The 27,517-nt window shown below is 52.3% G+C and overlaps 2 protein-coding genes across 6 annotated transcripts in view; both read left to right on the forward strand.

The window, feature by feature from the left end:
• The window catches only part of TRIP4 (thyroid hormone receptor interactor 4), a 29,367-nt gene extending 14,989 nt beyond the window's left edge, over positions 1 to 14,378 (forward strand). For both annotated transcript variants that reach the window (XM_041418335.1, XM_041418336.1), the window contains exons 12-13: positions 10,233 to 10,335; positions 14,137 to 14,378. In XM_041418335.1, the coding sequence (XP_041274269.1) occupies positions 10,233 to 10,335; positions 14,137 to 14,204 (171 nt within the window). In that variant the 3' untranslated portion in view covers positions 14,205 to 14,378. The remainder of the gene's footprint in view (positions 1 to 10,232; positions 10,336 to 14,136) is intronic.
• Positions 14,209 to 27,517, forward strand: part of ZNF609 (zinc finger protein 609) — a 64,802-nt gene continuing 51,493 nt past the window's right edge. For all 4 annotated transcript variants that reach the window (XM_041418331.1, XM_041418333.1, XM_041418330.1 and 1 more), the window contains exon 1: positions 14,209 to 14,323. The gene's annotated coding sequence lies outside the window, so the exon portion shown is untranslated. The remainder of the gene's footprint in view (positions 14,324 to 27,517) is intronic.

Here is a 27,517-nt window from a genome sequence, read left to right on the forward strand (position 1 = left end):
ATTCCCTGCCAGAGCTCTTGCATTATGACCAGGGAGTGGTTATTTAACCACATTTTTGCTGCACATGTAAGCCTGGCCTTTCATCACCACTGAGAGGGGGCGGTCCCTACCTTCCTCTGCCCTACCTGCAGCATTTGAGGCCCGACTGACGTTGCTGAGATGGTTTGCAGATCCTGAGGATGTGTGGGAAGTGATGATGGAACAGGATCTGTAGTGTTGGAGCTGGCAGGGAGCAGAGGGAGAGTAGAGATGTCCTTGGGATTGGGATCAGTTGCACGTCAGGTACCCTAATCCCAGTTATGCTGCCTATTGCATGAACTAGTTAAATCTGCTCCTCTGGGTCTCTTTCCCACATGAAAAATAAATCAATTCTTCCAGTCAGAGGTTATTTACACCACATCTTGCTGCTCAGAGCTGTGATCTTTGGCTTGAAGCTGCTCTGGCAGCAGAAGTTGTGTTCAGGCAGGAGGGTCCAGCCAGGTGTCCAGCATCACTTGTCCTGTTTGCAGGGACCTGCAGCAGGAGCTGCAGCCTAAACTCAGCCCTGGTTGCCTGGTGCCTGGAGATCCCTCTGAAATCTCAGGATTTCCAGTTGAGCTTTGCACATCTCGCCCCTCCTCAGAGTACATTCTGGGCTCATTTCCTTCTCTTCCTGGCAGCAACCCAAAAATCCCTGCTCAAGACCAGAATGATTCCTTTGTTACACTTTTCAGCTAGAGGTGACCTGGAAACTTTTTTCCCCCTAGGAGATCCAAGTGTTCACTAAGGCTTTTCCTTGCTCCGGGGCTGACGTCACTGACACCTTGAGCAGAGCAAGGAGCTGCCCTTGTTTTCCTGCACGAGGTGTCAGTGACTTCAGCAGCTCCCACTTGGGATCTGTGGGACGGGGCAGGCAGGCCTTGGCACAGGACTAAAGCCAGCAGGGAAGTGTTTACATTGATGCCGTTTCCATGTGCCCTGAAGTCCATGTTCATTTTGCTAATGGCTTTGATCTGAGACGATTTAGCTGGAAAAAGAGTGTTTCCTGCTGCTGTTTTGGTGCTTGATAGGTGTGTTTGGCTTATTTTGAGCGCAGACACACGCCAGTACCTGGATGGAGCTATTATACCAGGCTGAAATATTGGCTAATTATGTTTGATGGGAGTTAAGTGTTTATTTTCCATTTCTAGGTGATCACTTAGTGTCCTAAATCTGCTCAGGGAACATGTAGAAGCTATTTTTGTGCCACGAGATTGCAGCTATCATTTAAATAGGTTCCAGCTTTCCCACTCAGGAAATTTGGGTTTAAACTCTTGGCCTCCTCTTCCCTCCCTGTTGAAAAAAGCAATAAGAAAAATGAACTCAGGTGCCCAGTATACAGAACTTGGTTTAGATTCTCAGATAAGAGTGAAGAACGGTAGAGGCTTTCTATATTTAGACTCCAGAAGGTGCCTGTTTAGATTATCTCCAAATAAAGGAACCATAGCCCTCTGGGAGTATTTTCCTAAGGAGTTAATGGGAGGGAGAAACACAAACATAGACATTGATGTGTACTTCTAAGAACAGTATAAATGCATAGAGACTTTTTATGAGGACCTGGTCCCTGAGGGAAAGGTTTCCTAGTGCAGGCTCCGAGTGAGACAAATGCCTGTTTGTGTGGTGCTGTGGCTGTCCTGGCCCCTTCCTTGCCTCCACCACTGGGATATTTGCCTTCTCATTCCTGAGGCACCTCTCCCAGTGAAGGATTTTTAGCTAGGTCAGATATCCTTCCTTCTGGAGCAGTCTAGGTAGTTGTTAATGATTGCAACCCACGAAAGGCCTTTGAACTTTACAGGGCCCTGCATTCTCCTGAGCTGAATTTGTCTTTTCTGCATAGCCAGATGCCAGATCCAGCAGTGTCAGGCATTAGGCTGGCTCACAGGGTGATGCATCTCTTTAATTCAGGTTCTCACCCCACAAAATCCCCTGATTTGTGGTTCTGGGAGCAGAGCAGGAATGCAGCTGGTTTGGATTAGAGACGGTAAGAGATGGGGGAGTTTTTCCATATGGGAAGTGCTTTGGTTTTCATCAGAGGCTCTTCTGAGGCTCCAGCTGCCTTGCATAAGCCAGCAGGTTTGCTCAGGTCACTGCTCAGGCTGTTAAGATGAAGGAGAGATTGTCACTTGATGATGATTAATTTAGGAATGCATTAGCATGCCAAAGAAATTGAATGATAGAGGCCTGCTTGCCCTCTCCTCTGGTTTCCTAGACCCAAGGGAGAAAGCAAAGCCAAGGCTGAAGCATATGACTTAATTAATGATGACTGTGGACTTTGCCTCTGCTACCATTTCAGAAAACTACTCATGAGCTGGCAGGGTCTTTTCCCTCTCTCAGATGTGGTCACTGATACTTGCTGCCTTCTCGGTGTTTGGGTTTTATTTAATCCTGAAATTCTGAGGTTAGATAAAATTGACCTGGAGCCCCAGATCAAGTGCCCCACTGCCTTCCTGTCCAGGCTGAGCCGTAACCACCCTTTCCATGGTGACCCCAAATGATGTGTCAGCTGCAGAATGCAACCCCCACAGTACATGCAGAGTGCCCAGGGACTCTGCTTGCTTAAGCTTTTGTTGGTGTGTCCCTGATTTCCTAACCCTGAACAGACCGGTCGCTCCAATGCATTTCCTGGTCCTGTGAGAGATCCCATCCCATTTGAGGGGTTGAGTCAGTCCTGGGAGCAGGTGCTGGCATCATACCTCCTTGGGGAGCAGCAGCAAGGGTCAGCATGGGGAGAGGCAGCTGCCCAAGTGAGCCAGGGCAGGGCTGTGTTCCCAACGTTTGGGTTTTCCGGCTCGGTTGTGTGTCCCACCCCTGTGCTTCCCAGCTCTGATTGTGAAAGAACTTCGTGAAGCTGCTTGAAGTGTGACTGTATACAGCCAGGTGCAGCTCCATGAAGTACCCTGGTTCCCCTCAGCTCCTCCTCCCCATTGCTTTTCCCTTCTCCTTGCTGATGGTGCCACGTTGGGGCTGAGCTTAGCCCTGCCCCTGCTGTCCCTTGGCACAGAGGGATGAAAACAGCCCTTTCAGCCTAGTACCTTCCCAAATACTATTCCAAGTCCACCCAGTTTCTCCTGAACTGGTCGTCAGGTGCTCTATAAATATCTCCAGCCTTTCCAGGGTTTACCATGGGTGGGTGTTGTCCTGGGCTGGGATGTGAGGGCAGGAGGGTGTTGGTGGCTGTAGGTCCTGCACTGCTGGTTCAGGGAGAGCTGGGGTGTGCAGCGGCGGCTGCTGGCACTGCTCTGGAGCCCTAGCAGACTGCTCGGAGTGCACCAGCACAAGTCTGAATTTTAAATCTACATTTCAAAGTCCTGTTATTACTTTCTATGTTTTAATTGCTTCCCCTGCCCTTCAAATCAAAGTACAGCCTGTGGTGTAGAGACACCTCGATGGGAGCGTGGCTCTGGGCTGGAGGCGGAGAACACCCACTGGATGGATCTGCCCTGCCAGGGAAGGATCCCATGGCCATCCCTGCCTGCTGGGCCTGGAGCTGTTGCATACCAGCCAGGCATGCGAGGGGCAGAGCAGCCGAGGGCTGCCAAGCATTGTGGTGGGAAGAAGGGGAAAGGAAGGCAGGCTCACAAAATTCCTTGTGCATCCTGGTGCAGGGAGCATGTGCCAGCACACGAGCTGCCAGCGGCAGCTGTAAGCGCTCAGGAACAGCAGGGAGGATGTTGACTGCAACAATGCATCAAGGCTGCGGTTTGTAGCCTCAATAGTCAGGCAGTTAACTTTTTTTCTCTTTTTTTTAACAAAGACATTTTGATTGCCAAATCCATAACCATTAGCAGCTGTGGTTTCGAGCTGTTCCTTCCTCACACGTTGCAGTCTAGACCTGACAGGCTTTCAAACAAAAGTTTGGCTGACGGCTTTTGTTTGGATTTCTTTGTGATCCTACTTTTTTTCCTTCTTGATTTGAATTGAACGTTGACTTGCATCCCTTTGCTAAGACAGCCTCTGTGGAGCAGCTCTGCTGCATCTCTGAGCCCTTCCATGGCCAAGGACAGCTTGTAGTGTTCTTTGGATGTATGTTCTGGATGTTTCTGCCTCGAGCTAGAAAATTTGGCATTTCTAGAGACTTGGATCTACTTTAGGGTTTCTTTTTAGGAAAATGTTACATTTCTCATGGGCCAAAGGCTGGTTGGCATATGACCTTAAATGATGGTGCTTGAGAACATGCTTGGAGTTGGAAGTGTGATGCAAGACTATGTCATGAGGGTGATCAAAACTCGGAGTGAAGCGCTTGGTGCTCTGCATGCACTTTTCAGGGCTGGAGGGCTGAATCAGGAGGTGACACAGTGGAGGTAAACCTGGATCTGCTGTTTGCAGTTGGGTGTCACCTTTAGGTGAATGTGCCCTGGAGCACTCAGGGTGAAAGCTGTGTTGGGAAAATTGGCTGGATAATTCCCCAAAGGGAACGTCCTTGTAAAGAGATGACGGAGACCACTGCTGTTAGAACAAATGACAGGGAGCTGATGCTCCTGAACCACTCTCCTTGGAAAAGTGACAGGCCAAATGTGGCTGGGGCACAGTGGCACCCACATCCAATTAAGCATTATCACTCAGATTTGATGGCTTCATTTCTCCTGGATCCATGTGTTCATGGTGCAGGCATTGCTGCAAGTGCCTTTATTTGGCTGCAGCACCCCATCACTCCCAAAAAGCTTCCCATTTTCTTTTCCCTCTTGCAAACCACTGAAGAAGCATTTTCTAGCTGGATGGTGAGCAATTTCCCTCCGGAGAGGAGGAGAAAATGGCTGTTTAGTAGTTAATTACCTGTTATGTGTCTCTGACAGCGATGAAGCTTATGAGGCATGAAAGAAGAGCGGATCCGCCTCTCCCACAAATCACCAAGAAAACAGGGTGAAGGAAGTTGGGCTCCCAGGGGATCCCTTGCATCCCTTTTTGTACGTGGCCAAGGGGTGTCTCCAACACCCAGGACGAGCCCAGTGTGTGTTTCTGCCTGCTGGGGGGCGCTGATTTATTGCCTCTGCTGGATCCAGCAGCCCCGCTCTGTCGGAGGAGATGCCGCCTCCACCAGGATGATTTTTCCCCCTTTGAATGCATTTTATGGTGAACTCTCTTGCCAACACATGGGGTCTGCTTGCTTTTATTCTTTCCAGACAGCATTGCTTTCCAGTGCTGTCTCTTTTATTTCAAGGCTCTTGGAGAGCAGCAGGGAAATGAAGGCTGGAGCGGGTGTCCTGGCCCGGCGCTGCCTGGCAGAGCGAGCCGTGTTTTCCCTGTTGTTCACTGAGGAGCCACGCCAGGAAAGTGATTCACCCCTTTCCATCATGAATCTTGCAGAGCATCTCAAGCACCTTCTCGCTGCTGGTGCCCCCGGCAGCTGCAAGATGGAGAGAGTGGCAGTGACCAGGGGAAGGACCACAGGTTCCAGCGTGCAATTCTCCGCCACGCTCCGGCTAACCGGGATGTGCACTCCCGTGGCAAGGAAAGCAGAGGAGAGCTCAGGCTGCATTGCAGGGCTCCACAGGCTGGCGTGTGTGAGACCAGGACTGTTCCCACCCCTTTGTGTCCCGAGGCCTTAATGAGAGCAAGAATGCTGCTGGAGGGTCGCTAGAGAAGCTGCCGGGTGCGCTGGGGCTTTGTGCTGTGCAGAGCTGCGGCTCCGTGCACGCGGTGCCTTTGTTCCTGCCTCGGATGCACCGGAGCAGAGCTCATCTCGTTAGTGATGGTTTGGCTTCCCCCCAGGACGTTTTCCTTCTGCTCTTTCCATTCCCCTGCCTTCGGGTCACGGCAGTTGGGTTCGAGCCAGTGCAGCTTATTGGGGAGGGGTGCAGCAATCGAGGGGTTTGGGATGTTTTTTTTTCTCCTGTGGAGATGGAATCAGGTTGTGCAAAGGGTCCCAAATGCTGCATTGGTACCAGGAATGCTGGGTGAGCCTGCATGGCCCTAGCATCCTGCTGCAGGCTTTACCTAAATTGGGAAAGAAAAAAGTGTAACAGATTGGTGTGGGGGGGAAAAATATAGCAGGATTTTTTTTTTCTCAGATGTCAGAGAAGGTGGGTTTGTGTCTCTGCTGGCTCCGAGCTGGCTCGTCCCCTCCTTTGCTCTTTTGCTGTGGGCTGTGGAGCGGGAGGCTGGCAGCCCTGCTGCTATTCCTGGTGGTGACAAGCTGGTGATGGGAGACGAGGGATGGTGAAAACAAAGTGTAGGGAACATTCATTAGCAATTATCCCTGCTTGCAGCTTGAGCTGGGTGGCTGTTGGGGACATCTGATAGCCACTTAATACATGTTCAAAGCGCTGGCTCTGGCGTGAGGGTGAGTCTGGTGGCTGGTTTTTGGAGGAGCCCAGCTCTCAGCTCCCTTTTCCAGCTTCCTTTAACCTCGAGCTCTTCCTGCAGGTGTTAAGCTGCCTTGAGATCTGCTTTTCTCTTCCCTCCCACCTAATCTCCTCACAGCTGGGGTCTTCCAGACCTGTTAGCAGCAAAGTGAAGCCCAGCTGGAGAGGTGGGACGAGCAGGGGGGGCAGTGGTTGTGTGGAGGCTGTGTGTAGAGCGTGTCTGTGGGGTGTTGGTGTGAAGCAGTGGGAGGAGCAGCTCTTGGTGAGCCACATCAGCTGTTTGCAGCCCACAGAGCCCACTGGCCTCCCACCTGCCTTGCTGCCTGCTGACTACAAGGTGGCAGAAGGTCTGAAAGGAGGCTCAATCTTTTTTTTCACACTGTAGTTGCATTGCATAACCTCTCCCTTTCGAGCTTCTCTGGTCATCTGCAGGATTGGAGAAGGGTAGGTTTGCTCCCTTTTGAGGGACAGTCTGGTCTCTGGACTGTGTTTGTTGTATCTACCTTCTAAATGCCAAGTTGCTTCTAGGTAGAGACAGTGTAAAGACTGGAGTACCAGCACCTGTCTTATTAACACCCCCAATATGAGAGAGATTAGTGCTGTTGAATTTAAGAGGGGGCATCCCCCATCAGACTCCTGGCTGGGTTTGATTCTTGGTCTCTGGAAGAGAGGAAGCATGGTTTCCCTCTCAACTGACCTTTTATTTGAAAAACTGCTGTTGGAGATTATCTTTACTGGGGATCACAGAATCCCACACTGGTTGGGGTTGGGAGTGACCATAAAGTTAATGTCATTTTATTCCCTGCCATGGGGTGAAACATGCCTCCCACTAGAGCTAGTTGTTCCAAGCCCTGTCCAACCTGAACAATATGACAGGATATGCTCTGTCCTCTCCCTCTGCTGCACCAGCTCTGGGTTTTGGGTTTTTATTCCAAGCTCAGGTTTACTGAAGTGATGATGGACTACCTGTGGGGTGGAGTAGGTGGGAATAAATTTTTTATTTGTCTCCTAAACTTCCTGTCTTACAGACAGTAGAGTGACTCCACTGACCTTTCACAACAGAAACAGTGAGAAATTAGGTTTTGGTACTTAAATTTGGGCAAATTTGGACAATGTAACGGAGGCAGACCTGTTTGGTGTCTTGATGGCAGCATTTCTTCTGAGAGTGGAGCTTCCTGAATTTCTGTGGGATTAATGAATGGAATGTACTCATGGAAGAGACTGGGGGAAGAGGGGAGCTGGGCTGTTGGCTTGGCTCAGCATCTTGTGGGAGCTCAGCCTCATCTTCCTCGCCTGGGAGCATCCTGACTCTAGGCAGAGGAAAGGGTTATGGCTCTTTCCTGGCTCCAGCCCACAGGAATATTCTGGAGTTCTGTTCACCAGGATGAGATAAGAGATTTCTGGGGTAGGTACAGTAGGAAACCTTAAATGCAGCGGCTGGATGAGGAGCACCTTCCCTGTGTCATGGAAGTGAGATGCCAGAGGAAGCACCAAAGCTTTTTAAAATGAAGGACACAAAGGGCTTTGGCTCACAGATGGACGTGCACCCTGGGAGCAAAGATGAAAGGCTGTGGTGTAGAAGCAGGAATTCAAGTCACAGTTGTGGCATCCACCTTGGCCTTGAGATCGGATTGAGTGGGAACTGTTGGAGCTGAAGGCTTGATTCAGGTTTTGACTGAAAGCTGTCAGTGGAGAAACCAACTGGCTGTTGCTTCACTGCTGATGCCTGTTTGGGAGATGTTCCCAGGATGGGGCTGTAAAAGGTGTGAGGGGGGACGTGGTGGTGTCCAGGTCTGCCTGGGAGATGTGGCTGAGGGGATTTGGGAATCAGCTGTATTCCAGCAGCAGGACCTCTGCAACACACCCGTCATGGCTGCCCCACCTGGCTGAAGGAGCCACGGGCTGAACCGGGTGTAGCGGAGCAGGAAGGATCACCTCTGCAGCCAGGTTTGGGTAGCCTTTGGTCCTCCAGGAAGAACCTTGGTCCTTGGGCTTGTCCTTAGGTCCTCCAGCCATGGAGGTGCCACCGGTCACCCAGGAGATGCCGAGAGCGACAAAGCAGTGCCAGCATTTCACACTCTCCAGGCGTTGACTGGGATATTCACTTTGGCTCTTCCTAACCTTCCAAGATTCTCCTTCCCTGCAGATGGGAAATGAAAATCCTTGGCATGGGCATGGAACAGTGGAAGCAAGTCAAGTAAGGTGACTCAGCCAAAAACGAACAGAGAGGAAGAAACCTGTCCAAGCCTGGGTCGGTGCAGCAGGGCATGGGCGCATGGTGCGGATCAGGGCAGCTCCTCCTCCCCAGCACGGAGCTGCATGGAGCAGCTGAGTGCTTGTACCTCTCTCTTACCCAGTGCACAGCTTTTACATGCTATTGTAAAATGAGAGGGCTTGGAAGCACTTCCCCTGGTTGATCCAGTCCCAGCGCTGGGCTTCTGTAAATCTCCCTGAACTGCTGGCAGTGCTGCCAAACCCTGCTGCAGTGTGGGGAGAGCAGGTCGCTCCCTGCTTCCCTCGCCGTGCCCAGCTGTTCCAGGGCAAATCCAAACTCATTTTGGCAGGTCGGTGAGAGCTTTTCAAACACTCGGCCTAGGAGTCATTTGTTAGTAACAAATGGGGGATTTGCCAGGACACGCAGCTCCATCTGGTCTGGCATCCTGTCCCCTCCAGCAGCCTTGACGGATCTGCTCGAGGAAGGCAGGGGAGCAGGAAAAAAAAGAAGGCATTTTTCCCATGGAAGGAAAACCACTTCCACAGTCTGTTTGAGCAGGGTTTCCTGGGCTGGAGCATCCTCGTGGCATGCGCTGGCCTCAGTGCCTGTCAGCACCAGCTCTGCAGCTCATGGACAATCTGAGGTGAGAGCTGAGACATACATTTTTTATGACTGTTTTGCATTTCACCTCTGAATGCCAGAGAGGCTGAGCTGCAGCCAGCCAGGATCTTGGTGTGCTTCCTGCATGCAGTGGGTTTTTTCTCCTTTTTCTTCACATGGTTAATGAGAGAAACAATTTTAGAGTTTTTTTTTCCCCACATGGTTAATGAGAGAAACAATTTTAGAGGTCTTCTTCCAACCTAAATTCTTCTATAATTCTATAATCTGTTTATTCTCTTTTTATAAAATTCCCTCATGTCTCATGTGTTAAAATCCTTCCAATGACACTACAAATGGAGCCAGCCCTGAGCTGACCTCTCTGAGCCATCACCTTGGTATGTAGCAGGTGTGTTGCTCACGCTTTATATACAAGTGAATGTCAAGGAATGTGTGTCCCACAGTGGGACAGTGCACTCTCCAAGTCTCAAATCCTTGTGTTTGGGATTGAGCTTTGTGGGGAACATTTGGGGATGTATCTGTAGCTGGGACAGCTGGTGGTGACCACCTTTCTGGTGGTCATTTCAGGCTGGGTTTGGCAGGTTGTTTTGGTTGTGGTGCTGGTGTGCTGTCCATGACCAGTTAGGGATTAGTGTGAATATTCACATTCCTGGTCATCTGAATCCAGGGATGCATCAGGCTGAAAATCTGTCCCTTGCTTGTCCCAGTGAACAGGTGGGCTGGTGATGGTAGGGCCCCAACCACCTCCCTCTCAAGATCTCAGGGTTATGATCAGCCTCAATCAAGTGTGAAACCACAGGGGTAGCACAGGTTGGTGCTAAAGGGGGCTGAAAGGGGTTTGGGAACACCCAGGGTGAGCGGATCCAAAGAGACAACGAGGGGCTTGCAGAATAAGACCCAAACTTGGAATTGTTTAGGGTTTTTTCATTAGAAGTTCTTGAAGTGGTTTGGTCTGAGCTGCTACAGCCTCCATATGACCCATGTCTTGGCTAAGATCCCTCTGTTCTTGCCCACTGAGCTCCTTCTGTGCCCACGCAGCCATCCTGACTCTGCTTTCTGTGTCTCTCCGTCTTTCACAGTATCCAGACCTGAGCCAGGAGTCCGGGTCTCCATTTGTCTTTATCTGCACTAATCCCCAGGAGATGGTTCTGAAGTTTCCCATCAAAGGAAAACACAAAATCTGTAAGTAGTGAAGTTTCCCCAGGTGCCCCCCCAGCCCTCGGAGCTGGTTCTCCTTGCCATCCCAGCTTGCTGTTGCCAGATGAGTTCCCAACTTTCACCGTCTGCTCTTTGATCTGGAGGTGTTTGTTTAATAGCTTGAATACATCTGTAATATTTTTTTGTCTTCAGTTCCCCTTTCTCCAGATGTTGCTTCCTTCCAAATACATGCTTCTTCCTGCCTCTGCAAACACTCTGGGAGTCAAAGAGCAGTCGTGTCGGTGGCTGATCTGCTGCCAGCACCAGCCTGGCTCAGGACAGGAGTCGGTGCAGCAATGCCCAGGCAGACCCAGGCCACCTCCATGTCCTGTAGTTCCAAATCACACTCTTGCTCCTGAGGGCAGCGAGGGCTTGAACAGCAAGAGCTGCAGGGCCAGATGGATGTTCCCCATCTGCAGGCCGGTGGGATGGGATGGGATGGGATGTCCTGGCAGAGCGCACGGGGAAGCGCCGCAGCATCTGTCCGCGCTCCGCTTGCCAGCGTCGTTAGTCCCTTTTACGAGCCACCAGCCCCTCCGCAGGCTGCCAGTTATTCCTGCCCGCTGCTATAAAAAGGATGGAGGAGGGAATGCGGCAGCTGGGGAGCCCGCAGTCAGCTCCGTCCTTATTAGCAGCCTCCCCACCACACAGCCCGGGGAAGGCACCGCACGCGCTTGCAGGGGATGTGAAAAATTAATTTGACGGGCTAAAAGCAGCAGAAGCAGGAAGAGTCTTGGCTGTTTATTCAGCAGAGCTGACAACTGGGTGATCTCCCGCCTTTCCACGTGGATCCTTGGGCTAGTACCTGAGGCTCAGGAGTGTTGGGATTTCTCAGGACTGGTTAATAAGGGCTTTTTTGAAACACAGCAGAAGGTTATTTTTGTTGCCTTTGAGGGTCTTTTTCCCTCTCTGCTCAGGGAAGCACATTTCTGCCACAGCTGGATGTTGGGATGTCCTGCAAAACCATTTCATTTCTTCCTTGCCTTTTTGAGCAGCAACTGGGAGGTGTATTCAGCCAAAGCTGACCAGTGCTTGGACACCTGCAAGCACTCAAATCTCTCTTACGGTCCTCCCCCTAGATGGGTTATTCTGAGTGCCAGTGAGCAGGCAGGAGTTATTTAGGATGCAAATCTTGGCTGTGGCTTAGCCTTGTGGCCCTTGTGTGCTGGTGCAGCCACTGCATCCTTTTTTTCTCTTGTTTAACCTCTCCTTTGCTCTCTCCAGGCTCATGCTCCTTCTCTCCCACCTCTGCCTCTGTCTGGCCGTGGGTGGGAGAGGGCAAAGCTGCTCTGCGGCTCCTGCGCGTCTGCCTTGCCGGGTGCAGGTGCTGCCAGTCCCCTCCCCATCTGTCACATCATCTCCTTTGTGTTGTGACACTTTCCTGCTTGGAGAAGGATCAGTCTAACAGCCTGGAAGGAAGCCGGCTGTGCTGGCGGCTGCCTGTGCTCCCACTCCTACTGCTGGCCCTGCCTTCCCTGCCCTCCATCCCAATAGGAGCTGTCACAGGAGCAGCACAGGGGGCTGTGGAGCTGTGTGTTCACCTCCCAGAAGGGACATGGTCCGTCTGGGTGATATTTATGACAGCCTAAGGAAGGAGCAGGGAAGCCTTTGACCTTTCATCGGCGCAAGGCGCTGTTTTAATAGAAGCTGGCATTGCATCCCAGGCAGTCAGAAGCTTAATTCTCCCAGCTGGAAGCTGAGCAGAGGGAAGGTGCCAGCTCACATCCCCACTTGGGCTTGCTGGCTGCCCTGGTCTCCTTGAAACCTGGCTCAAACCATGACAAAATGCCAGTTTGTCCTGTTGGGAAGCCAAGCCAGAGCAGTTTTCCGTGCCAGATAACAGCATGGACCTCGCCACAGTGACATCCGGATGCTTCTCTGTTGCAAATTGTTTCTAGCAGCCTGGGGATGGGAAAAAAAACCCTAGCATGGCTCATTTTTTTCTGCCAGGGTCATTGTTTTTCTGGAAGGGATGGGCACAGGGTTGCATCTGGGGGCACAGCTCTCCCCAGATACGTCCCCCTGTAGTTTTAGTGCACAAGGACAAAGCTCGCTGGCCTTTCTCACGGGAGATTTCCTTGAATCCAGGCAAAGCTACCCTGAAGCATCAATCAGAAGCCTCCCTCCACCAGCCAGTGTCTGTAAGAGTGAAGAAAAGCAGAGGACATGGTGTGAGACAAGAGGCCTTGACTCATTGAGCAGAAAGAGCAAGGGACCCTGGGGCTTTGCCTTATTTTTAGCCTTTTCTGAAAGGTTACCTGTGTGGTGTGTGGTGTTTGCGAGCTGGAAGAGCAGAGGAGCTTCCCAATGTTTTTGGGGTCCAGGAGAAGCAGGCAGGCACATAAAAATAACAGCCCTGGTGACAGTAGGTGGTGTTGGGGGACCAGGACATGGAGAGAATGTGAACTTGCTGCCTTTCCCCTGCCAAAACCACCCCTAACATGGGGACAGGGTGGTCTGACACACTGCCGGGCTCAGCCTGCTGGGGTGCCAATGGCTGGAAACGGCAATTGTGAGGAGGGGGCTTCTTCCCCATCCTTAGGCAGTGGGGGGAAGGTCTTGTCTGGGGTGGCCGAGGAGATGGAGGATCTCCCAGAACATCTTCCAATCCATATTTCAGTTTGTGGATCTCTGGCATGGTGATCTGCAAACTGTCTTTGTTGAACTGGAATTGAGAAGTTTTCTTGGTTTGAAGAGACGGTGATGGTCACTGGCTGGTTAGGAGCTGTTTTCTCTGGAGAAGCACCTGCTTCTTATGGCACATGGGCATTTACCAGCAGATTTTGGAGCAGTGGCCGAAGTAGAACTTTGGAGCCTGGTGTATCTTGCCCTATCCCTGTTCCCAGCTGCAGAGACAGGGCAAGGCTGGCATTTAGAGGATGAGAGATGCAGGGGAGCAGCAGGAAGGCAAGTCCTGGGGAGATATGGCATTAGAGGAGGTGTCCAGTATTGGCTGCTGGCAGAGCCTCTCTGGAAAGCTGGCTCTGGGAGCTGGGAGAGCAGGAGCATTCTTGCATTTTTACAGACAGGAAGAAGAGGATAAGGACACTCCTCTCAGGAAGCACATCACTATGCCTGGCTTCTGGCTTCTTCAGCAGGAGTTGTCCAAAATCCCATGTTCTGGTGTCCTGCTCCTGTCCCAGGTGGGAAAGCAGAGCTGGCAGTGTAGTCCCCAAGGGCTGCCAAGGACAAGGAGAAGGCAGTGTTTTCTCCAGGTCCCACTGGAGCTGCTGACTGAGGTTTTCCCTGGTGGCAAAGGCAGCAGATGGCCTTGGAGACCACCAACCTGGCACATAGCAACATGGAGCAGGTGTCCCCATCACACTGGGTACCCATTGCACCGTCATCCCAGGCTGAAGGTTTGTTGTCCCCAGTCCTGCCTTTTCCCACACCGTGGAAAAACATCCCTGGCACATTGCTGGATGGTTCCTCATCTCCTCAGAGCATCCTGCAGGCAGGCACAGGGATTTGTTTCCCCCCGGTAGTGGCAGGCGAATGTTGGATGTTAATTCACTCCTCTCCTCGCTGAATTTCCCCCTCTCTGGCATCTCTTGGCCGCGTCGGACGCGCTCCTCGCCCCTGGCTCCCCGGTGTCGCGCCTGCAGAGAGAGGCCGGCGGCTGGAAACGCCTGGCTCCTCAAGCAGGATAATTGGATGTGACAGGAACACACTAACTAGGAGACCTCGCTGCCTCCAGCTCATTTGCATTGCAAATAGCATTTAAAAATAAAGAGTGATGAGGGTTTGTTGTGTTTTTTTCTTTTTTCTTTAATCCCCTCTTTACAGGGAAGCTGGATGCAAAGATCCATCAGGGAGCAAAGAAGGGGTTAATGAAGCAGAAAGCTGTGGGGTGAGCGCCGGGGAGCAGCACTGGTTCCCATGAAGCACCCAACTGCCTCTGAAGGGAGCCAGGATGGTCTTCAGCTCTGGAAAGCAGGTGCAAGATGGATCCCTGATCTCAGATTATGTTTAGGTATTGCTTTCTCTCTTGTATTCCGAAAATATTAAAAGATATTTGTTTTCACCAAGACCTGACCCAACAGCCCTGTGCTTCCAGGGAGGTCCCGCGCTGCAGGCAAGGGTGGGTGGGAGATGGAGCTTGGCATGGTGTGGTTCAGCTATCACAGGCACCCACAGGAGCAGCATGATGGGGCATGGGGAGCTCTCCAGCAGCAGGCAGCCCAGCTCCATCCTGGCTTTGGCAGCATCTCCCTCTCAAAAGGTGCCTTGAGGTGTTTTTTGCTCTGTGGGGTCAGACACATGGAGGAGAAGGGTGAGAAGCTGAGGGGATGAGGGGGATGGCTCCCAACAGCCAGAGAGCCACTGCCAAGTGGGGATGGGAGGTTTGTGGTTAGAGATGGGTTCTGTGCCTGCTCACAGGTGCTCTTCCAGCCCTTTGGAATCACTGCTGAGTGCCCAACCTTATATCCTTCTGCTGATTTGTACCAAAGCAGCAGCCTTTCCCCAAGACCTGGCCTCCAGCAGCTGTGTGTAGAACACCTTCGGAATAAGCTGAATTTTGTCTTTTTCTCTACTCCCTCTCCCCACATTACCATGTCCATGCTCATCATGCACTGGTGTGTACTGGGCTGTGATCCCTTCATGTGGTGCTCCAGGCTCTGCCGTGTCCCAGTCTAAGAGCTCCTCCTCATTACCCTGAGCCCACCCTGCTCTGGCAGGGACAGAGTGATCCCCCCGGCACTTCCAGCTTCCCTTTTCCTCCTCTTTCCCAGGAATGCGGTGGGAGCTGCCAGCTCAACTGCTTGGCACAGTCCCTGGGTGGAGGTTGTCCCAGCCCTCTGCCCTATGGGTGAGGAGGAGGAGGGTGCAAAACTTTTGTGCTGCAGCACTGGAAATCATCCCATGCCATTTGCCCTGGGAGTTGTCTTCTGGCTCCATTCGCTGCCTGTGGGATCTCTGAGGTGCTGGAAGTGATGGGACTGGATCCAACGCCCACCCACGTTATCCCTCAGTGGGAAAACCCTCGCTGGTGTTTCAGCTCTGAGCTGCCTGCAATTGGCACATAGGTTATGGTATGGGAGCTGTTCTTCAATGTGGCCAAGGGTGATGGGATTCTCCTGCTTCTTTCCTCCTCTGGCTGCATCCCTCCATCTGCTCTGTCCCTTGTGTCCCACCACTGTGGTCCAGTCAGCTGTGCTGGGATTCCTGGAGGCTTCCCTGCACTGTTCTTACATGGACATTCTTCTGTCCTGCTGGATGTCCCTTGAGAATGATGGAGAATATCTGTGGTGCCAACAGTAGCAGAGCTGGAGAGGGATGGGGGGCTTGGGGAGCCATCCCAGAGTCCCGGTGCCTTGGGAAGAAGGAGGCAGGAGAGACCTTCCTTGTGGGCTGTGTGGGAGAGGCGGGACACAGGGATGGAAGTCAGCATCCAGGGAGGAGGTGCCAGGCTGGCTCCAGGTGGTGCAGCCCCAGCTCCTGCTGTCATCCCAGGAGTGCAGCACCATCAGACAAGACCATGACAGAGGGGGATCTTGTTCCAACTCTGTGATCCCACAAAATCCCACCTTCCCATCACATCTAGTGCCTGTTAAAATCCCTCTCCCAAGATACTGCTTCCCCAGATGGGTCACCCATCCCATGCCTGAGCCAGGCTTTAATAAGAGCCCATGATTTGGCTCCATATTAAAGCAGATCCATCTCCTGCATCCATCTCTGACAGTGGCTGCTCCCTTGTCACCTCCGTGTCTTTTGTCACTCACAGCTCACGTCCACCTGGTGCCTGCAGGTTTCATCCCTAAGGGTTCCACGTCCACTCTCTTCTGTAGGATCCTGTGGGATCTCCGGCAGCCACAGGCAGGCTGGATCACAGGCCCCGCTTGTGGCTGTGGCAAAACATCATTGGAGCAATGCTGAGATCGTTCCCAATGGAACTGCCTTGCCTGGCAGGGGTTTTATTTTCCTCCTGTATTAGTGGCATCACAATTTTGCCAGGAAAGATGCACTGATCCATCCCTGGTTCGTCCTGTGTTCCTGTCTGACGCTGGTTTTTCCACCCTTGGAAGCACCTTTCCTGGTCTGGGATTTGCTGAACATCAACAACAAATGCCCATAAAACCTTTTACCCAATCCTTGAAAGTACTTCAGTAAAAACTGACCTGGTTTTATTAATGCAGGTTGTCTTGGAGCCTGCTGACATTGGCTCTGTGCTCTGCAAGAACAGCTTCTCCTCATCAGGATAAGGAAAGATTTCTTCTCTTTCTCTCTTTTGGGCTTTAAGAATTCTCATGCCTCTTTTCCTGTTGATTTAAACATCTCCTGGCTCCCTCCCACTTTCCCCAGTCCCAAAAGCTGGTGAGACACTCAAACCTCTGGCCTTCTTGGCATCACCTCCTTTGCCAGAGATTTGGGTCTTGTGTTCTTGTTTGGGGCAAAAAGCATCAGAAGAAATTGGCATCTCCTTTGGTGCTCTCCTGAAATCACACTGGATGGTGGCACACTCAAGGGATGGTGGCACCTCTTCGGGCTGGAATACTTACAGCATCCCCTGGCTGGGTGGATGGAGTTGGTGCTGCTCTCCCTCTGCAGGACCTGCAGATTTGTGCATGTTCCTGCTCCATGCTCAGCCCTGACAGATGCCAGCTGGGATCCTGCATCCCACCTCCCATTGGCACAGCTTGCCGCACTGGTTCACCTTCCTGGTTTTGGGTGTCATGGAGACAGGACTGGGACATCCACTGAGCTGAACCGAAATTTCCTCACCAAACAGTAGGGCTGATGCTGAGGCTTTGGGAAAAGGAGCAGAGGTTTTGGGTTGTCTGGGGGCTAGGGTTGAGATGAGCTGGAATTTCCACCCTGGCCGGCAGGGCCGGTGCTGAGGCTTTAGGTGGGAAGTTTAGGGGACACGTCACCTCCAGGGCATGAGAACGGCTGGGGACCCAGGTGCTCTTTCCATCCAGAAGAGTGTTTGGAAAGGAAAAGTGTCAGCGTGGGGCACGATGTGGTGGATTTTGAGGTAGGTGTGGGCGCCCGGGGTGGTGATGACTCCCTCCCCCTGCCTTTCTGTGCTGGCCCTGGGAGCTAAAAGCGTGGCCTTGGAGGGACCGCACCGGGCTGAGGTCTCACAAGACACCACTCAGAGGGTGGAACATCCCTGAAAGATTCCCCCCTCCATTTCCGAGGAGGCACTACGGCGGCTCCGGCTCCTCAGGCAGGGAACGCTCCGCTCCGGGCTTTGTCTGTCTCCAGCTCCCGATTCTTCAGGCGGAGTATCCGCTCCGTGTTTTCCCGCCGCCCGGGGACGCCGCTCCACGTTCCGCCCTCCGCGTTTTGCGCCGCGTCCGCCCCGCCCCGCCCGGCGGACCCGGCGCGGCCTGCGCGGCGCGGCCTCAGCGCGTGGCGGCGGGCCTCGGGCACCCCCCCCTCGCCCCTTCTGCACGGGCTGGGCCCCGGCCGCCGCCGTGAGCCGTGACCGCCGGGACGGGGATATGTGCCCTCCCCGCCTCTTCCTTGTGACCCCCGGGAAGGCGGCTGTGCCCTCCCCCACCCCCCCGCGGCCCCCCCCGTGACCCTTACGGACGGGGATCTGGGTACCCTTCCCCCGGGACCGTTGGGAAAGGGATTTTCAGTGCCCCCCCCCGTGACCCCTGGGAATGGGGCTGCGCGCCCCCCCGGACCCTTGGGGAGTCTTTGTGGCCCCCACCTCTGCGACCACTGGGGATGAGGATATGTGCGTCCCCCTCCCTCATCGCTGGCCGTAGGGATGGAGCTCCGGAGCCTCCCCCCGGGGCCGTTGGGACGAGGGTCTGTGTGCCCCTGGCCCCCCCTCCCGGAGCACGGGGGCGGTTGCGGGTCTCTCCGGTGGCCGTTGGGATGGAGCCCCCGCGGGTGTTGTGGCCGTTGGGGGTCGGGTCCCCCCGAGACCCGCCTGTGCCGTCGCGAGGGCCGCGCTCAGCGTCCCGGGGTCCCCACGGCTGGGAGGGGGTGTCTCTCCCCTGCGTGGGGTCACCGCCATGCCAGGTTTTGTGGGAAGGATCGCGGGGGTGATGCGGACGAGGAGGGGGTTCTCGAGAGGATGGCGGTGTTCCTGGGCGGAGGCGGGGGTCACCCCTCTTGACCCCCGTCTCTGTGAAGGGAGGGTTTGGGGGGCAGGGGGACAGCGCGAGCGGAGGTTCCCTGGACCTCAGCTCTTTTGTAGTGCCGGTAGGGGGTTCTCCGCACAAATCCCGGAAGATTGAATGTTCCCCAACGCGTTTAGCGAGTCCCTGTGAGTTTGGGGCGGGTCAGACCCCGAGAGCGGAGCCCCTCCGAGCATCACCCCCGGGGCCGGGCCCTGTGCCGGCGGCCGTGTGCCGCAGTACGAGCCGCCCTCCTTCGAGTCCTTCGAGCCCCCGTTGGCCAGCGGGCCCATCTGGAGGTGACCCCGCCGGTGACAACGTGGCCGGGTGTCCCGCGAGGGCAGGGGCGGCCGGCGGGGCAAGCGCTCCTGCCCTGCGCTCTCCCGCCCGTTGTGTACACGGGGAAGGTCACAGGTTCAGGTCTGGTCTGCGAGACTTGGCTCCCCTCCATCTCCCAGCAGCCTTCCTTTTGCCTTTCCTTTCTTTTTCCCCCGCTTTCTGGGAAGGCCCTTTCCCTTGGAGGAGGCTTTAGAGACATATTTTCCAAAGTGTGCACCGAAGAGTCCCATGGGGTCTTTCCCCCTCCTCCGGAATGTCCAAGGATGCCGGTGTTGGGGCTGGCTTTTGGGCTCCATCGTGTGCAGGCAGTTCCTCGCCTGGACATCCTCAGGAAAACCTATTTCCACGCTTTGTGCGATGACTCCAGCATCAGATTATGCTGCACGTTTCTAGCTCTTTGTTGGCAGTACGCGACCGCACATGCACGGCACTCAGAAAATCCAGGCAGCTGATTTTATTGATTAGCTCTTGGCCAAAAAGAATTTATATTTTATTGTTTTGAAGCTGTTTGAGTCGCAAGACACAAATCCTTGCCTTTTTACACCCTTGTTCATCCCCTCTCCTGTGAGGGGGAGAAGGGAGATGTGTGCAGCACTAGGAGAGTGATGTCTCTGTGGTGGAAAAGGACAAGGATTTAATGTTTCACCTGGACTGGCCTGGCATGGAGGGCAAGGGCTGCCTCTGGTTAGAGCCACTGGAGGAAATTAATTATCAAGCAAGTTGGAATGACCTGTAATTGAGTATGGCCAGAGCACGGGGAGGGGGTTTTATTCCTTTCTCCAAGCCAGGCACTCGGACTTGGTGTGTGTGTTTGGTGAGTCACCATTAGGCTTGGTAGCCTCAGGGGCCAGTGTGTGTGTGCGTGCATGGATGTGTCTCTTAACACATCTCTCTGCGTGCTGAAAGTGGTGTGATTTTTTTTGGGGGGGGGAATCCATCTGTCTGTCTGGATCCCTGTGTTGGGTGGTAGCCCCAAATAATCCCTCCCTTGCCTCAGTTGCAAAGTCCCCTCACACTTCCTTGCACCTGGCTTGTCTTATGTCGGTGGTGATGACATCGCTTCTTCTGCCTCAAAAGCTTTTTCCCTGTAAATTGAGCTGAAAAGGTGCATTTCTGGGAAGAAAGGGCTTGCAAAGGCGGTTGAGGTGCTCTCACATGGTGTTGGATCTACCCAACAGCTTGTGTGTGTCTCTTTATTTTGAATTAACAAGAAGGACAGACCCGAGTTTGTTCCGTCTGGTTTATTCTCTTGGAGAACAGTGCTGCCTTGAATCAAAAATTGCCTCCAGGTTATATTTACAGTGTATCCTTAATTGTGATTGCATAAATTAAAGAAAACCAGGAGCTGCCTGGTCTTTCAAGTGCTTCCATGTGGGCATCATTCCCCAGACAAAGTCAATGTCTGTGTTGTGTCTAGGCCACGACAGGTGGGACACCCACGTCTGGGATTCCACGTCTGGGCTCAGTTGATGGTGGTTGAGGACCAAAGTCACGTATGGTGCCTGATTTAATTGGCATTTCCAGGGTGTAGGGATCTTTCTCTGCATGCTTGTGGTGGGAAGAATCTTGAGCTCGACCTTGGCTGGGCTGGGACTGTGGATGCACCTCGGCACTGTCCCACCACGCCCCGCACAGCACGGCTCTGACTGGGATTAGGGCCTGTGGGCGCTGATGCAATACTAGTCCCAGATGTAATGCAATAAGCCTCTTTGTCCCCTTTATCCAGAGCATTATGTAAATAAGATGGTATTTATGGTTCCAGGTATGTTGTTCCGGGGCTGTGTGACATCCTGCATGCGCAGCGATGCCCTTTGAGCGTTGGCTTCGTTGCCGGTGTTCCTGGCCAGAGCCAGGGACCTGCTGGGGACAGGTGCTTCTGGGGAGTGTGTCACATGCCAGCTCCCTACAGAGAGGAGGTGAGGCTCCAGGTGACCTTGCCAGGAGCTGGTGACAGCTTAAGTGTGCTCAGTTGCTTGTAGTGGTGAAGGCAGCGAGTGGATCGGTGCTGGAGTCTGTGGCATGGCTGCCCACTGAGATCATGGAGAAGTCCATGGTTATCATAGCAGGCTTCCTGCAGGATGTGGACTGCTAGTTCCCCAACCTTGGGGGTGGGAGAGTCGTGTGTCTATTCCCAAACCTGTGTTCCATTGCAACTGATGGTGATCTGTGGAGATGTTTTTTGGGAAGCACCGAAGTCTCTGAAGCACCTGGAGATGGGCTGGGCTGTTTGCAGTTCTTCTGTGACTCCTCTTCTGATGCTTCATGGGCTCTCTGGGCATGGGGAGAGCTTGTAATTTTCTCTTGGGTCTTGCCTGCTTACTAGGAAAGATCCTGACTTGGATGCTTGTGGCAGTGGGTGGAGAGATGAGGATGCATTGCATGGGGTGCTTGACTCCATTTGTGTTTGGGGTTGGGGTGGGGTGTGTTGAAGAGCCCATGGGGGTGTGAAGGACCTTTTCTAAGATCAGGGCAAGTAGATGAGCTGGCTTAGAGCATGCAACTGTCCTGGGAGCTCATTGGTGGCCACGTGTGGCTCCCAAACCAGAGCTTTGGCCACCCTGGCAGCAACTGGTCTGTTTTACGTCCCCATGCTGGGTTGACTTGGATGAGGAAGGGTGTTGCTTTGTGTTGGGAAAGGGCAGGAAAAGAGATCCCACTGGGATGTGGCTTATTTTGCCATGCAGACACACTTTCCTGCTACTAAGGGTCAGTGCCTTGAGGTATATCGTGTCAGAGGAAGGAGTGAGGTTGAGCTTGAACCTCAGTCTTGCAATCTCAGTAAAAAAATAGAGAATGGCTGCCTGACCAGGAAACTTGCTCTGGGATTCCAGTTGCTCTTGTGATTGATTTTTTTCTTTAAAGGAAGCCAATTTCCATCTGCATTTGGGTGAAAAATCAGTTTTTGTGATGAGTCCAAGAGGTTGTTTTGTTTTCGCTGCAGCTGAGTGTCCTTCACATGCACAAAACCCACTGACGTAGCTGCTGAGCGTCAGCTCAGATGTGGTGTGAGGGGGATGAAAGGATGCAAGTGCAGTTTTTTGTGGATGAATAAGGATAATTTCAGGACAACCTTGATATTTTGTATTTGTACCAACTTCTACAATTCATTACTATGTTCATGGTGTAAGAAAAAGAAAGATTTATGTTGTTGCTTTATGTTTCTCTTTCTCCAAGCGCAGAAAGGTTTTGTGGCATTGGATTTTTCCTCTAAGCTGTTCTTGGGCCTCTCGTTCTTCCAGTGGCTGGAATGGTGAGACCTCTACAGTGCTCCATCATGTGTTATGGGGCTACGCTGAATGGATGATAAAAAATTGATTTTAATGAATTTGCTGAGCCCATTTATGCTTTGGATTGGCAGAGCATTGTTGGTTCAACTGGGTTCAAAGATTTGACTTGGAGTTTTCCTGGTGCTTCTCCAAGTGGATGAAAGGTGGATCAGGGGGAGTGTGCTTGTGTGGCTTTAAAGGAGTGGAAAGGAGGTGTGTAATGACTTCACTGACAGTAAACACTGTGAATCCAATAGGAGAGGAAGAATCTTGCTCATCTCTGGAAGAATTACTTCTCCGTTCCCAAAGATTTAGTATCTTTTTTGAAATTTCTTCCTGTCCTGAGGATTTCTTGTTTATCTTTGAGGGGGTTTCACATCTCATCTGCAGGTCCCCTCTGCATCCATTGCCACAAGTAATTCCAAGTGCACCAGGACTCCCCAAATAAACCCAGCCCGCTTTGATGCATGGTTTTCATTGGGTTTTATTGTATTCCTGTGCGCTGGCTAATTCACAAAATTCGGCAATTTGCAATGGGTCATTAGCACGAATTAGCAACTTTCTGATGGATATCAGGGCTCTGCAAATGTGCCGTATTAATCTGGGAGATACACCTATTTATTATCCCTCCCAGGGAAAAAAAAAAGGGATTTCTCGGCATGGTACTTGCTCTGCTTGCATTTGTCCCTGTCTGCATCTGCCTTCTCTCCTCCTTTACTTCACAGTCTGGTTGTTTTTTTCCCAAAGTGTTCCCAGGCTGATGATGTGACAGGAAGAGGGATTACAGCCGCACGCACTGGCCTTGCTACAAAGGGAGCCTCAGCTTTGGGAGCCAAGGTGCCCTAATTGGTTATCGAATGAAGGGAATTAAAGGCATTAATAGGTGAAGTGGCAGCTCCTTCGGTTTTGGAGCAGTGGAGAGATGTTCATCGTCTTGTGAAGGCTGGGAAACAGCCAAGACTGGCTGCATGCTCTGCTCCTAAAAGGAAGGATAAAGAAAATAAAGCACAGAAGCTCTCCCTTCCCTAAGAGCAGACAAACCAGTGGCTGTCCATCCTCTCTGACCAATGCTGTGCCCTTTTCCTGTCAAGGCAGGGCTGTAGCTGGGAGACACTGCTCAGCTGGGATCACTCCAGTGCTCTTCCTTTGGATGAAGAAGATGGAAAGGAGATGTTGGCTTTGGTGCAAAGTGGCAGTGCAGCCAGTGGTTTGCTGTTTCTGCTGTGCCTCTGTGGAGGGTAATCCTTGTTGGATACCTGCATCTCTGTGACCATGAGAACTCAGTGTGGGACTGGGCCAGTGATGGGTCTGGGGGACAGCAGGGAGTTCAGGAGCAAGGTGAGGAGCCATGCTGCCTCCGGGGCCCTGTAAGGAAAGGGAGCAAATGGCCGGTTCAGTAGTGCCCACCCTGCTCCCACAACACCCTGAGCTCAGGATGCTGCCAGCACCTGGGTGCCTTCCTGCATCCCTGCTGACAGCGTTGAGTGAGCAGGGGAAAAGGGCAAGCTCCCTTTTCTGGCACTTATTCCAGTGGTTATTTATGCCCGTTGGTTGTCTTCGGTCTTTGCCAGGTCTTCTTTCCTCCCATCTCCGTGACTGATGCTTCGAGGATCTTTCCTGGTCACATCCGTCTTGCTGCTTCCTCTCACTGCTGGCATTCTTCCAGCCTGCATGGAGTGCTGAAATTTGGGAACCTCTTGGGTTATTTTTATATGCCCTCTACCCTCTTCTAGGCTGTGCAAAAGGGCAGGCCACGAGTTCAGATACCTTTAAGCCTCTCATAAATCAGTTCACTTCTGTGTTTTGGGGTTAGCAAGGATGTAACTGCAATAGTTTTAAATCCACACGGCTCTTCCACTTTCCCAGTTGAAACTAGCTCTGTTCAAGGGGCAGTCATTCCCCAGGTTTATCACTATGGGAAGCATTGCAGTGCCAAGCAGATTGGCTCAGATGTCTCATTTTGAGTGTTTAATGTTATTTTTGGCACCAGCCAGCAGCGACACGGCTGGCTGGGCTCAACAAGAATGGCCTTTGTGGTGGTAGAGGAACACCAGGGCTGTGTCTGGTGCTGCCGGAATGCACTGGCTTGTCTGGGGTAGACTCACCCAAAGGGCTTCTGTGTTAATCCTGGCTGGTTATTGCTCATGGTGTTGCTTTGCTTTTGCTGCTGTGTAGTTTCCAATGGTCTGTGTGTCAGCCTTCAACAGCCAAACCCTGTGGTGCCGCTGCTCTACTCCTCTGGCACTGCCAGTGCCTGCCGGGCACCTGCTGGGTGCCAGTGATGCCATGTCACCCACAGGGTGGCACATGAGGATCATGGGGCAAGCAGGGGATGCAGATTTTGGAAAGATGGGGCTGTGTTTCTGATTCTTGTTAAAGCAACCTATGCAGGTCTGGGCATGGCAGTTACACAGGGGTGTCTTCCAGCATGCAGACACAACAGTGAGGGCTGTCCAACCCAGTCCATGTTGGGCAGCCCTGATTCAGGGTAGATCTGAGAGCTGAGCTTGCAGGAAGGAAGCTGCTCTGTCCTTTTACCTACCGAATACTTTTTCTCCCATACTTGTGGATTTTTCATTTCCTCTTCATCTATACAATAAAAAGTTTAGACACTGCGTTTAGACAGTGGCACCAGTTTGCGTTTGTGGATTTGGGATCTCTTAGAAAAATCGTGGCCATATTCAGCTGCCTGAGATTTTAGAGTCTGCAAGGTCATGCTTGCTGGAAGATGTCTATCCTGGCATTTTTGGATGAACAGGCTGTGATCCAGAGCCTGAGCCTTGCTACTCCCTGCCCATCTCCATGGCAAAGGCTTGGGAAAGGGATGTGGCTCACTCAGGAAGGACCCTGCTGTCAGAGCTGTAACAAAGCACTGGCGTGACTCTTGCCTGCTCATGCTGTGCTTGATGCTCCTCCAGTCCATGCCACTTTGTTATCCTAGCACCATGGCCTTTCCTACAAACCTGGCTCCTGCCTGGCAGGTCAGTCATCTCTTTGCAGTGGGTCTGTATGTGCAGGAACATTGCTGGACTTAAGTGCGCCTGCAGAGAGGAGCCACATGGAGAAGTCAAGGGGCAACAGATAAAAATTGCACTGGGACAGGTTTCATCTGAACATAAGAGAGAAAATTTTTATAGCCATTCCTTGGAACAGCTCCCTTCAGGACACGGTAAATCCATGCTGGTGGAGGTTTTCAAGATGTGACTGGACAGGGTGGTAGGTAATCTCACCTGATCTCCCTTTTTCTCAAAAGGTTGGAGCAGGTGACCTTTTCAAGGTCCCTTCCAGTGTGCTCTGCTCTGTGGTTCTATGACGTGACTCATGTAGACACGTATGTTTGAGCTTGTGTGCAGCAATGGTGCTTGCTCAGCTTCCCAGAGGAGAAGTGACTCCAGCAGTGCAATTTGGCAGAGAGTGAGCAGATGTTCTGAGAAGGTGCTGTTTGCCAGCCATCCTTCACAGGAATGGAATGGAGTGTTTGGGGTAGGTATCAGTGTGCCTCCTGCTTGACCTGAGAACCGTGTGCTGAGGACTATGGGATGGTTCTCTTGCTGATAGTTTTCTTGAAACATGAAACTCTTGGACTTCCTTGTGAGTTGGTGGAAGGAATGTGAGCTGTGTTTTATTCCGAAGTACATACAGAAGTGGTACCTTGAAAAAAATGCACAAGTTGAGAGACATCAAAATCACATAATTGTAAATTTGGAGAACTGCGGAGTCTCAAGGCACGAATAGACAAAAAAATTGGACTTTGGTGATGACACTTGCAAAACTGATGGGAGGATTAAAGAGGTCCTTTTTCCATTTTTCCCCATTTCATGGTATCAAGGAAAACCCGAAACTCCTGATCCTCTTTGTGTTCCCCTTTCTGTGTGCCTCATGTATCAGGACTGTGTATAGCCTGTTGGGAGCTGAGGGAAGTGAGGGGTTCTCAAGAGGGTATCTTTGCTAGTCAGACATGCTCAAGAACGCTGTGTTTTTCCACGCTACATCGAGTTGATCCTCATTGTATTGAGGTTATAGAAGTGTCAATAAGAGGCAAATGCTAGGTTTTAGCTATTCTGATATTTTCTTCAAACACACTGGTACCATGTGTCTATATTTTGTATTGACAGCTTTGCTGGACATTGTCATGCACTGCAGTTGCTTGGAGTTTTGCTAGAAAAGTCATGTTTTAAGGTCATGAGTGAATGGGAGTGGGTATGAGGTTGAATTTTGATCCCAGGAACATCTTTTGCCTGATGATGAATGTGGAAATTGAGGCCTGAGTGTGTATTTGGGAGCAGGTGGGTGTTGTGGCTGATAAGTCTCTGGAGTTTTGCTTCAGGTAGGATGATTGCCTGGCTGCCCTGCACCAAAGTGGTCTCTGCTCACCTCTCCACTTTCCTCCATCTCCAGCTTCTTCCAGTGACCTTGTATGTCCTCCTTTTGTCATGCCTGTACTGAAGTATTTCAGGCTTTTCTCAAGAATGCCAGCAAATGACTCATCGCTGAGTGCTGCCCTGTCTCAGGTTCATCTCCAGTGTCAAGGCTCAGCCTTTGGAAACTTGGGAGTCCTGGCCTAAGTTTGTCGGTGTCTCTCTCTGCGCTCTGGCTGCAGTGCATGCTGGAAGATGTAGTCTTGGTGGGGTGCACCTCCATATTAAAAAAAGAAGGGTGGCTCCATTTTATTCAAATTGGGTTCAGCCTTCTCCCTCCTGGCAGCTTGCTGACACTGTCCCGCTCAGCCCTGAGAGCCACTGAAGTTCTCTGGGCGCCTTGTGTGAGTGCCGAGGCGGGAGCACAACTCCTCCATTCAAAATCTTGCCTAATTCCACATTGAACAGCCTGTTTTGAAGCTCTGCGCCTTGGCGTGTTTTGCAACAGCTCGGACTCCCGCAGGGCGCAGGCGGTGGAGGGATCCTGCCCCCGTTGGGTGGCAGTTCTGGAGGGTGTCATGGCAAATCTCCTTTGTCTGCTGCAGCCTGACTGATGTCTGGGGGAGAGTGAACCCTCCTCCCCTGCGTGATTTCTTGAGCTGAAAGCAGCAAGTGAGTGAGGAAGCTCCTTTGTGCAGATTTCTCCGTCTCCTCTTGTTCGTGCCAGCTGGCTTGCGTTCAACATTTCTCTTTTTTTCTCTCTCTCTTTTTTTCTCTCCTCTCTCCCCCAGCTCTAGAGAGAGGGGGCGGGGAGAAAGGGAACATCTTAAAAAGAAATCTGCAGAAAAGACATGGGAGTTACTTAACAAAAATCCAACCCAAACAAGCCCAGCTGGGGGATTACAGGCGCAGTGGTAGGAGCTGAGTGGGGAGTGAGTGCAGCAGCGTCTCCCCCCACAGCCCCGAGTTTCTTTAGTCGTAAAAGGAAACAAAAAGGGATCTCACGCAGAGGCAGTGGATGGGAGAGCAGCCGACTGGCTGCCAGCAGCTGGAGGAAGGGCCTCGGCACTGCAGCCCCTGGTGCTGCTGCCTCAGCTGGGGGCTTGTGGGGAGCCCTTTGGGGGTT

This window comes from Onychostruthus taczanowskii, unplaced genomic scaffold (genome assembly GCF_017590055.1).
Source record: "Onychostruthus taczanowskii isolate IOZ18803 unplaced genomic scaffold, ASM1759005v1 scaffold6, whole genome shotgun sequence".
In the NCBI taxonomy this organism is placed as follows: domain Eukaryota; kingdom Metazoa; phylum Chordata; class Aves; order Passeriformes; family Passeridae; genus Onychostruthus; species Onychostruthus taczanowskii.